The sequence below is a fragment of the Miscanthus floridulus genome, unplaced genomic scaffold (genome assembly GCF_019320115.1).
Source record: "Miscanthus floridulus cultivar M001 unplaced genomic scaffold, ASM1932011v1 fs_61_3_4, whole genome shotgun sequence".
Classification (NCBI taxonomy): Eukaryota; Viridiplantae; Streptophyta; class Magnoliopsida; order Poales; family Poaceae; genus Miscanthus; species Miscanthus floridulus.
In genome coordinates, this window is record NW_027097025.1 from 8,609 (window position 1) to 21,216 (window position 12,608).

The following is a 12,608-nucleotide window of genomic DNA, read 5'->3' on the forward strand; positions in this document are numbered from 1 at the left end:
AATCATCCCATGACCTTATTGATGCGAGGGATTTGTCCTTGCACGCCTTCTTCTTTATCTTGGGTGTGGGCTTGTTTGGACAAACTTCCACAAAGTGCTCCAACTCGCCGCATCCATAGCATCATTTCTTTCTTTGCTTATTTCTTTGATTTGTGAAGATGAAATCTTGAATTTGGATGGGCACAATCTTGACATTGAGCCTTTAGATCACTTTCTCCACCTTGTTGATAAGTTTGATTGATTCTTCATCAAGGTCAGAGGTGGAGGAGGAAGATTGATCATCATCATCATCCTCATCTTCTTCTTCATCTTCACTTGAGGAGCTTAAGCTTGAGCTTGTCTCAACTTGCTTGCCCTTCATCTTCTTTTTCTCACTACATGCGAGAGCTTTTGCCTTTGCTTGATGATGAGACTTCTTCTTGACCCATCTTTCGTGACATTTTAAATGCCACTATCTTGCCAATGACTATGGCCAGGGTCATGGTGCTCAAGTCCTCCATGTTGTGAAGGATGGTGATGACGCTTGCATATTTTTTTTGTGGTAGCACGTAGATGATCTTCCTCATAATGTCCGTATCATCTAGCTTCGTTAATCCTATTGAATGGAGCTCATTGATAATTAGATTCAAACGAGAATACATATCATGAACAAGCTCATCATCATTCATTTTAAAGGAATCATAATTTTGTTTAGCTAGACAATATTTTTGCTCATGAACATTAGTTGTGCTGTCATGGAGCTCTTGGAGTTTTAACCAAATTTCATGTGCCGTATTTAAAGTGAACACTTGGTTAAACACATCCATGCTAAAAAATTCAAACAAGTAATTTTTAGCTCTAGCATTGAAATAAATTTATTTTTCTTCACTCTTTGTGGGTTTATCGGGATTCTTAATGGGTTTCATCCCATTACGAGTGACTCTCCGAACACCCAAATCTACCACCTCAAGGTGACAAGCCATTCTAGCTTTATAGTAGGGGAAGTTAGTGCCGTCAAACTGCGGAGGCCTAAAGTTATCCATCCCAACCACTCTAAATAGCATCGGCTTAATGACGGTGAAGCCAAAGGTTCAAATTGAGCCAACTGGGCTCTGATACCAATTAAAATGGACCGTGATGCCTAAGAGGGGGGGGGTGAATTGGGCAACTTAAAACTCCAACTCTAAACTATAGCCTCTTTTTCAACCTAGTCAAAACCTATGTAAGAAAGTAATCTAAATATGCAACTACGGTTTTGCTAGTGTATTGGTATCTCTACCACCAAAAGAAGTTATGCAACCTAGGTTCCAAACCTATCAGCTAGCCTATCACTAAGCTAGGAAAGTAAAGCACAAACCAAGATTGTAATGTAAATGCGGAAGCTAAAGAGTAAGGTAGAGATATGTAAACTCCTGTCGATGACTCCAGTATTTTTATCGAGGTATCGAGAAGCACGCAAGCTTCCCCCTAGTTCTCGTTGGAGCCCCTCGCAAGGAATCCCTCATAAGGGCCAAGCTCCTGGTCGGGTAACTCCGTAGATAGCCCTAGGCCTTCCCTACGCGCAAGTGGGTCTTCGGTGTGCCTTCTGGCAAGCCTCTCCCGAACCGCTCCCCGCCGTCTTCACTATCAAGCTTCCGCCCGAACCGCCACGGGCCTTGTTCCCTTCGGTACATGGTGGTGGCCACACCACCAACGTGGTTGGTGTGATCTTGTAAGACTACAAGCCCTTCCGATGTACAACAATGGTGCGCACAAACACCGAGTAGTAAGAGGTGTGCAAATCTCACTAAACACTAGGCCTAAACCTAGAGAAAGCGTATAAGCGGTGGTCTAACTAACCTAAGCACTTCGCAAATCACCTACGCTAATCACCAAATATATCACTAAGCAATATGTAAGTAGAGATCACTAAAGTGGTGTATCAACACCCTTGGTATGTTTTCTTAGCTCTCCACTTCTCAAATAGCCGGTTGGGGGGTCTATTTATAAGCCCCATGGAGAAAGTAGCCGTTGGGGACGAAACCTAGCTTTCTGCTACTGACCGGATGCTGCTTTCGTCTTGACCGGATGCGTCCGCTCGTCTCGACCATTAGAGAGCACGCGTTGATCGGACTCTGGGCCGAGTCCGATCATCATTGATCAGACGCGTCCGATCGCGCTAGCGCCGCTCTAGAACCTTTCTAGACTTGATCGGACGCCATTGCCTAGCACGTCCGGTCGTCCATAGCAGTTGCGTTCGGTCACGCTTTATTATTGCCATGACAATGAATAGTGAAGTCCGTGCGTCCGGTCACTACCTCGCTCAGCGTCTAGCTGCTGCTGCTGATGCCTGCTATTGCCGAACAACTGATCGGACACGTCCGGTCACTCATAGGGCCATGTTCGGTCACCTTTGCCGCCTCAGAGGAGTCCCACATCGCCCTACGTGTGCACCACCGTGCGGCCCAATGCGAGATCCATGTGAGCCACATCGTCCGCTGCCGGCCCATCGCGAGATCCGCCCGAGCGCACACCGGCTGCCGCCGACCCACCATGAGATCTGTGCGAGCACGCACCACCCTGCCATGAGATCCTCACGGGAGAGAGAGCACAGCCGGTCTGCGAGCTCCTCGGCTTGAGCGACGCCGCGGTCGGCGTGCTTCGTGCGTGCGCTAGAGAGATGGTGAGATTGCTCCGCGTAGGTGAGCGAGCGAGCGAGAGAGAGAGAGAGGGGTGAATGAGTCCGAGAAACCCTAAGTGTCGTATATATACATGGAAGTGCAATATCAGGCTGAAAGGGGCACCATTTTTGGAGTCTGTTAATCGATTTTGGAAGACGGTTATTTTGCGACCGCCTCTGTAATTGGTTTTATGAGATGGATAATCCTGACTGTCTTCGTAAATAAATGTCTGTCTCCGTAAATGCATTTTGCGAGACGGGCAATCCTGGCCACCTCTGTAAATAAAATGTTCGTCTCCGTAAATGCATTTTGTAAGAAGATTAAAATGTCCGTCTCCATAAATGAAAATGTCCATCTCCGAATATCTTTAGACATTTTATGAGACAGTTGGATTTTGTGACTGCCCCGTTAATATTTGGACAGTGTGTCGTAAAATCATTTTTCTAGTTGGGAAGGGTGTAGAGCATATTTGGAATAAGTTCGGGGGCCAATATATATAGTTTGATATATGCTATATGTAATTATTGTAGTACATATGTATTATTTGTTCATGAATATGAATATTAATTAATATGTTTTAATTGATCATGTTTATTTGCTGACATGAAATATAAAAAAGATTTAAATGCACCGTAGGTCCATTAACTTTTGGTGGTGTGTCATTTAGGTCCATCAACTTTTAAATTATAGTTTTGGGTCCATTAGCTTTTGATGGTGTGTCATCCAGGTCCATCAACTTTCAAACTGTATTTTTTTGGTCCATTAACTTTTGGTGATGTGTCATTTAGATCCATCAACTTTCAAATTGTATTTTTTGGTCTCTAAACTTTTTAACTGGTTCACCGTACGTCCATACCCTTTCGTTTAGCAGATAGATATGACATGGCACGTCAAATAAGCAGCCACCGTGGAGTAGGTGATGAGTCCATAGCCCCTTCAAGATGTTCATGAAGACTTGTCTAGCAATAATTCAAATGTAGTAGCTGGTATTTCGTTAATATCCTCTGGTCTTAAATTTGGAACTATTATTTTTAAGGATAAATATATTGTGGACATGAAGAAATTTATAACTACTGGACTGTCATCAAAGATATTTTATAGAGGTGCCTTATTATTGCGTTGAAAGGAGGAGAAAATGAAGCCAACAAAATACATCTGTACTAATTCTAAAGAGGTGTAGATCATCAATGGAATTTTTCCAACGTGATTAGCATCCTTGCCGTAGTATTTTATTATTTTCATGCATTAGTTTCCTATCCAGTTGTGATACACGATCTTTTATCTAGCATCTAGCTTTTAGTGTCTGCGTGCACCTATGTTCGTGAATCAAATTGGTGGCTGCGTTTGGATGTGTCATGCATGTTAGCCGAATTAGGGGCTCAGGTTCAATCGGTCCTAGTTGGGTTGGTGGAGTCAGAGTTTTGTTTGATTCAGATAGCCTGCATGCCTATGCCTGTGGCCTTCAGCCTTGTACCGGGTAGATTAGACATGATTTTACTGTGGAGTTTATTTCCCGTCGAGCCGTCGCTCGAGAAACCTTAGATGGTGATTCCATCAGGTTCTTCGTATTGAAGATTATCTCCGAATGGTGATCTCACCCTATACTTTATGGTGGCTGCTTTTTTGACATGTCATATCGGATCTATTCGCTAAACGAAGGGGTATGGACCTACGGTGAACCAGTTAAAAAGTTTAGAGACCAAAAAATACAATTTAAAAGTTGATGGACCTGGATGACACACCACCAAAAGTTAATAGACCAAAAAATACAGTTTAAAAGTTGATGAACCTGTATGACACACCGCAAAAAGTTAATAGACCAAAAAATGCAGTTTAAAAGTTGATGGACCTAGATGACACACCACCAAAAGTTAATAGACCTACGGTGCATTTAACTCTATAAAAACAATAAACTATGTTTATTTTCTAAAATGACTATTCAATTTAGATACAATTTGAGAGTTTGTTTGGAACACAGGAATTTAGTAGGAATCATGCATAAATTTAACGAGAATCAATTCAATTTCATAGAAAAATACAAAGATAGGAAAAAATTCATGTTCCAAATATACGCTCAACGGTACATAATAACATTTATTTTATCACAACACTATACAAAAATATTTAATAAGTAACAATAATTAGAAACTGTGCACTATAAAAATCTAAATCTGCCATCACAGTTTTAAAAATTGAAAAAGAACACCAGTCTTGAAAACTGAAATAAAAGCACATACCTCAGCGCATTCCTGGAAAAAGCAAACTGAAAAGCCGCGGCGGTCCCCTCCCCTCCCGCAACGGTAGCATTCGAATCCTCCCGAGCTGGCTGTCCCCTCCCCTCCCGCAACGGTAGCATTCGAATCCTCCTCCGGTTCGCCCCCAAATCGCCACCCAGGCGCACCCAATGCTGGCAGCCTGTTCGCCCCAAATCGCCACCCAGGCGCACCCAATGCTGGCAGCCTCCCTTCTCGCCCTCCGCCTCCTCCTCCTCGTCGGCGCCGCCGCGGAGGGGGCGGGGGCCGGGGCGGTGGGGGTGAGTGGCGGGGGCCAGCTGTGGTGCGTTGCCAAGAACAATGCGGAGGACGGCGCGCTGCAGAGCGCCATCGATTGGGCGTGCAGCGTTGACGGCGGCCGCGCCGACTGCGCGGCCATCCAGCAGGGTGGCGCATGTTTCGATCCGCCCGACCTCCAGCAGCACGCCTCCTATGCCTTCAACGACTACTTCCTCCGCTCCGGCGGCGCCGCCAGCCCCGCTGCCTGCGACTTCTCCGGCGCGGCCGCACTTACCGCGCTCAACCCCAGTAAGAACCCCGAATCTCTAGTCCACGCTTTTGAATGATTGAATCAGCAGCATCCTTCGGGTTTGAACTTTTCTTTTAATTCTTGTTTTTTTGGTTGGATTGTTCCTACGGAATGTGTAATCTTGTTGTGTCGGTGCTGCGAATTGTTTTGCAGGTCATGGGAGCTGCGTGTTTCCTTCCAGGTTAGTACTTAGTAGTGCCCTGCTCCTAACCTACATATCTGTGTTGTCCTTTCCACTTTCCTCCTTTTGGGTATTCTTACAGTATAGTATATACATACCATTACAATATTCTAGAATCCTGGATCTTGGATATCCAAGAACTGAATATTTCCTGTATTGTGCCATAAGTAGCACCATGTGCGTCCAGGCTATGTTCGTGTCTGTTTACAGGGCAAGTTAGACATCAGCTGGCTGAGTCGGCCGTGGCACACAGAGCTCAAGGTGTTCTGCTGACACAACCTGAAGGACTTGAAACACCTGTTGCCAGCCTGATGCAAACCCTAAGTCCTACCTTTAGGTGGCGTTTGGATTGTGGGAAATAGATGATGGGATAGGGAAATAAGGGGTAGGATAGACTGTATCCCTTGTTTGGATACCAGGATAAGGAAATGAGCATGGCTTGGGTTAGGTATAGGAGGCACTCTTTTCCCGGTGATCCTTTCCCAGCGGAAGGGGTGGGTTACATCGGGAATTATCTGCGTCTGCGCAGATCTGAAGCGAAGAGAGACGATGAAGATGGAGCTCGCGCCAACGCACGGGTTGCCAGCCGCCACTCGCGTCGCGTGCGTAGGACAGCAGAACTACGCAGGGCGCTTCACTCGCGTGCGTCGGAGCCGCCGCTCGCTCGCTCGCCGCTTCACTCGCTTGCGCAGGGCGCAGGAAGAAGGAACCTCCGCTCATCGCTTGACGCCGCTGCTCGCTGCTTGCCTGCCTGCCTAGTGTGCCTGGCGTGCGCGGTGCTGGACGCCGGAGCCGCTGCTCGCCGGAGCCGCTGCTCGCTGCTTGCCTGGTGTGCTCGCCTCACAGATAGCCACGGCACGGGGCCAAACTGGAGGTCGACGACGAGAGTTCTAGAGGGGATGAAGACAACCGGATAAGAAAGGGGAGTACTTTCTGTATTTTTTTATTGTTTGAGCATTCGTCCAATATTTTTTTCTCTCTATTCTTCTTCTGTTAGCTCATTTTCCTTCATCCTTGCTAGCTAACGCTGTGAAAGCAAGGAGATAGCAGCGACGACCTTGCTTGGAAATGTAGTTATTTTTTTTTGTTTCTGTTTCCCTTTTTTATTTCTCTATAATCTTATCCCTAACCCAAACTAGTTTATCCAAACAAGGGAATGGTATAGAATCTTCTATCCTCATCCCAAACCCACCAAACCGTAACCCACCTCATATCCATATCCCTAACCCACCCTGCATCCAAACGCCACCTTAGTCAGTACTCGGTACTCGGTACTGCCTGGTTGCTCCTACCACATCTTCCTTGACCTTCCACTGTCCTGTAACTTCGGCTCCACAATTGCTAAAGTTTGTGATTGTATCACAGTTCCAAACATAATACATACAGTAGGATCTGTAGTTCTGTACCTACATTGACCAAATGCATCCTTCTCTTGGCTATGATTTAACGTAACGATTAAGTGATGATACACAAATAGAATTTTACGTCAGTCAATATGTCCCATTGATCCAAATAGTCTTAAACTCTTTATAGTTACCCACTCTTTTTTCAAATCAATTGTCACTCCACCTTGAAGTGACAATTCAGCCATACAGTTGAAACAAACACACAAATATTGAAGTCTTCGTCAAGACAAGGATATCCCTAATTTCTGTTGTGCAATGTGCCCAATCCCCCTTCAATAACTTCTCGTTTCTTGTGAACAAGTCCACGTGCTGGGTGTAGAAATCATTCTTCAAATACCTCCCTTGTGAACTTGTGTACAAGCCACTATCCAAATCTGAATTATGTTCATTATAAGTATCTGGTTTGCTGATGACAAAAGCATTTTCATATTATTTTCTGCTACTGACAGCAGGTATCCTTCATTTTCTTCAATTGTGCACTTTTATCATATGAATATGATCTTTTTCATCTCATATATGATATTTTTTTTCGGAAATGAAAGATTTTATTGCATCCTAGGAGTAGTACATCCAACTGATACACGGCTTTGGAGCAAAACTTCCAGTCTCTGCCTAAAGGATAGGCACACAGCTAAAGATACAAGACTGAGCGTACTCTATTGACATTGAATCCTAAGACTAGATCGCCACCCATATGCCCGGGTAAAAATATCCTTCGCCATTTGCTCCAAATGTCGCGATGCCACCATAACTGTATCCAGGAACTCCGGCCTCTGAAGGATAGCCCACGAAAGGAGCCTGCGGGAGATTGCATAGATAACCTGCAAAGGAGAATTCATTTTTTCTTTTCAAAAACAAAATCATTCATGTGTAACCAAATAGATGAACAAGTCACTGCTGCCCCAAGCAAAACTAAAGATCTCAGATGTTTTGTAACTCCATTTAGCCCGCCGCCAAACATATGTACTACACTTTGGGGTTTTGTTAGATTAAAGGCCACTTGAGAAAAACTCCAAATGAAGCGCGCGGAATGACAGTCAAAAAACAAGTGTTGAATCGTCTCCTCTTCGTGACAAAAGCAACAATTTTTGCTCCCATGCCAATTACGCTTCCCTTGTTAACATTACCCTCCTAAGGTGTCACTGAAAAATATTTAGCTTAATAGTTTCCATAACCGTTTATTCAGATTAGGAACTGGGGTTTGTATCATTGCTTTGTAATGCGATTTCACCGAGAATTGCCCATTCGGATGCAAAGACCAGTAAAATTCATCATGACCTTGTAGCAACGAGATATTGGTAGGCGTGCTAATAGATGATTCCACTCCACTAATTTAGGACCTATTAGATCTCGTCTCCAGGAAAAAATAGGTGGATAGGAACTCAGTGCTTCTGAAATTGTGACAAACTTTGGTCTAACAATGTTGTATAAACCAGGATACTAGTTCATCAAACTATCATTGCCTAACTAGATCCATCTTTATAATAATAAGATAGAAAGGAAAACCAGACCTCAAAATTGATGGCAGTTCTGTGACAACCTTTTGAGTGTTGTGCTTGGAGTCCAGAAGCAAAACCCGGTGCTCTGTGCAACATGATTTATCATAGTTTTGGAACAAATCTTTAGTTTCTATACAGTATGCATGTATCTAAAGTCAGTCCTAAATTCTTTAATTTTTATAAACGCTCCATAACCTACCGAAGCATATTTGTTGGATGACAAAAATATAGTGTGCCAGGTTGTCCAAGATGTTTAGTATCTCACCACTTACATACTGTAGTTCTTAGAAATTGGGGTTGCTTCCTTGAGAAAGCATAATATATTGGAGCTGCCTTTTGCTGTTCAAACTGACCTCCCCATATTAAAACACGCATACTTGACTTTTCTTTTCGATTGCATCTTCTATAATATGCCCAGTCTCTGCTAAACCATTAACCCTTTACTTTGGACACTGCAGTGCATCTCCAAAAAATGGTAGCTTCACAGGAACGACAACCTATGGTCCAACCGGTGCAGATTTCAGCAACAGTTTTTCATGGAAACTCAACTTCTTGTCACTGCTCTTGCATATATCTTCACCTGTAATGTTTTGTGCTGCCACACATGTGTTATAGTTTTTCTTAAACTGTGTTCTGCGAGTACGATAAACTATCAGGCTGCAGAATGTGGTTTGTTCTCTGGTTCTCCCTTGCGGGTGCTGCATTGTTTTGGGGAGGCTGTAGGGAGAGAAAAGAATCCAATATATGCTGCTCCTTCTCTTACCCGTATTATTTTAAATGAGCATGTAAAGAGGTCCAGGCCTCTTCAGGTTTGACTTGGTCTTGTGCTTTCATCCTTCTGCTAACTGTAAATCTTATTATGTGCACTAACCTGCTGTCTTGGTGCTATATCTGGCAATTCAAGTTCCTGAATTAATGTTGCTCAGTTTTCAACAATGGAAACAAAGTTGTAAGAATTGATGTGTCTGACATGCTCACTTTTCCAATGAAACTGTATGCAAACTCGCATAATTATACACACTCTGTACTCATCAACATCGATGTTAAGCAGCACAAGTGCAGCATGATCTCTACAGTTGAGTGAACGGAGAAACTGGCCTAGTACATACATCTGTGCAGCGCGTGAGGATTTATCTATGCAGGGGAAGGTTGAGCAAGCTGATGGGGCGTCGTCTCCTGGCCGGCGCCGGTCTCCGAGGGACCACCAACCCTGCACCGGCAGAGCGGGCACGTGGAGCGCGACGACAGCCACAGGTCGATGCAGTCGCGGTGGTAAACATGGCTGCACGCGGGCAGCAGCTTCACCATGGCGCCCACCTGGATGACGCCGAGGCAGACCGCGCACTCGGTCCAGCTCGCGCCCTTGCCGCTGTGCCTCACCAGCCGGTCGTACATGAACGGGGGGAGACCCGCTGCGGCAGGAGCTCTTCTTCTGACTCGGCGGAGCCTCCTCCTGAGCTTGCCGCGAGGCCGTCGTACGCGGAGGGCTGCAGCGGTCGCCGGTGCGCCAGGTGCCTGTACAGCGAGACGAGAGCGAAGGCGGCGGCCGCCGACGCCGTGACGGAGCAGAAGAAGAGGACACTGCGAATTCGGCATGGCGCCCAACTGAGATGGAGATGGCTCGAACTCGGCTGAGGGATTTTTATGCCGGCTGTCTAGTTGCGTATGCTGGCACGCTGCCTCAGCGCCTCTTCTACTAGCCGTTTTGAGTTTCTTGAGCTGACATGGAGTGTACTGATGATTGGGTGGTGTGTCGGAAAGCTGAAGCATTAACAAACACTTCTGCGGTGGGTAACATAGCAACTACAGTATTGCTTTTATTAATTTGGAAAATTCTGCCACGTGTCTGCATCAGACCGAGCACATGGCAGGTGTGTTATCGGAGCGGAGCTAGCCTGTTCGGTTGGCTGGTTCGTATCGTTGCTGGTTCGTGAAGAAGTACTGTTGGCTGGTTTGTGTGAGAGAAAAATACTGTTTCGGCTGGAAATTTACGATCGTTTACGACAAGCCACAGCCAAACGAACATGCTATCCTGCTGACCGAACCAAAACGACAGGGCATACGGATTAGGCGAACGCTCACATCACTGAACGAAAACGATACTAATAGAAAAATGTTTTGTTGTGGGGATTAAACCGAAACACGTTGTGATACGAAAAAAACATACTAGTTATAGATTTTATGATGGGCTAATCATTGTATGCTTGAATTGGATCATGTATAACTTAGTTATATATGATCCAATGAGTGAAATTTTTAATATAGTTCAAGTATACAATAATTAGTCCACCATAAAAATTTCACCACAATTGGATCATATAAACTGCAGCTATGAATTAATTATAGAAAATCATAGATCTAAAGCTACAGCAAAACATGTGTACTAAAGCATACCATATTATTTATTCACTGTGTAGATGTACTCATGTGGAGTCCAACAAAATTAGATTTTCTATTTTATGATTTTTCTATGGTTTACTATGAATTTTCAAATATTCAGCCAAATTAAAAAAAAGAAAAAAAAGACAAAACCGTCTTTGAAAACCGCTTATAATGGAGGTAAAACGAATGGTTGTAAAAGTTTAGAGAGGTGGTTTATCTAGTTTTAGAGTTTAAAGAGGAAAAACAGACTTTCGCAAAAATTGAAGGAGTTAATGTTGACTTTTTCCTTCTTGTTTTCCTCCTGGTGGCCCATATATCTGATCTGGCCCATGTGCGTGAGAGTCCAGTTCAGCGACCTTTTCCTTCTCGTGCTTTCTTTTTTAGCAAATTTTCCTCCTGCTTTTTAGCAAATTTTCATCCTCTTGCTGCTAGCGAACAAACGTCTGCTCCATTAGTTTTGTGTCTTTTGTTCCTTTTTCTTTTGGGCCCATATGTTGGATTGTTTTTTCTTTTACTTATTTACTTGTAACTAGAAAACATGCCTATAAGTTATAATAGGAGAAAAAACTATAAGATATGAGGACAAAAATGGTACATATATATATATATATATATATATATATATATATATTATGTTTTACCCTTCATATATAGAATTTAAAAAGCAAAATAGTTTCACCGAGTAGGTGTTTTTGATAAATATCAGCTTTTTTTTAGATAAAGAAAATTTTATTCTGGCCTCTGCAAGAGTTTTGCATTCAACTGTCCATTATTACAAAGTTTCAACGTCCAGCTGAAGAAAGAAATCTTTGAAAAAACACAAAACTTGAGAGACCAAACAAGACTAACGAGCGAACTAAGCACAAAGCCTATTATAAGACAGCCACTCATTTTTGGTGAAAATGTCCATTGCCATAATCTCCGTCGACATGCCTGTTTCAAATTCGATTGATCGGCCTTGTTCTGAAGTATGGACCATAACCGCGTCTAATAGATCACACTAAAAATAACTTGTAAATTAGAGTGTAACAATTTTTTTATATCAAAAACTATGTCATTTCTGGTCAACCACATAGACCAAAAGATTGCACTTGCTCCCACTAGAATTTGAGATTGCAATTTTGGTTCCACTTGTTGTAACCGTGTTTGGAAAAATAGTTCTGTTTGTTGGTGGCTGCAAGCCATAAGCTACATGAACAATGCGAACAAAAATATAGTAGATGTGACAACTCAAACGTGGAGCTTAACTTTTGCATAGCTCAAGGCTTTGACAGTACAATTATTCAATTAGATTGTATCTCTGTTATAGCTTTATTTTATTTACACTTAGACACAACTATATACATGCCACCTAAGGCATCTAAAACACACGTAAACTAGATTAGAACATCTCTAGTGGAGCCTAACTTCCCAGTATGATGGTATTGGCCACTCCATTACCCATTTTGATTTTTAAGGGGGGTGCTTTTGTAGATCACTCCATTTCTAATATCTAGCTTGGCCTATGGGCCCCACCTATCAGTTGGTATATGTAGCGTGAACTTTAAAATTAAGTTTAATGGTCAATCTTTAATTAGCTAAAACTATAAAATTATGTTTCATGCACATTATTGTTGTTTTACTAATATTTTAATGTTTTAAAGCACATGTTGATGCTTTCAATATCAAAGGAATAAAAGGAGATGCAATGAGCACTTGT

The 12,608-nt window shown here is 43.3% G+C and overlaps 1 protein-coding gene across 1 annotated transcript; it reads left to right on the forward strand.

The window, feature by feature from the left end:
- Nucleotides 1-5,088: 5,088 nt before the first annotated feature.
- Nucleotides 5,089-9,386, forward strand: LOC136532434 (PLASMODESMATA CALLOSE-BINDING PROTEIN 5-like). Its single transcript, XM_066525030.1, has 3 exons — nucleotides 5,089-5,440; nucleotides 5,595-5,622; nucleotides 8,986-9,386. Exons 1-3 carry the CDS (start codon nucleotides 5,089-5,091, stop codon nucleotides 9,140-9,142), a joined length of 537 nt encoding a protein of 178 aa, XP_066381127.1. The 3' UTR covers nucleotides 9,143-9,386.
- Nucleotides 9,387-12,608: the final 3,222 nt, after the last annotated feature.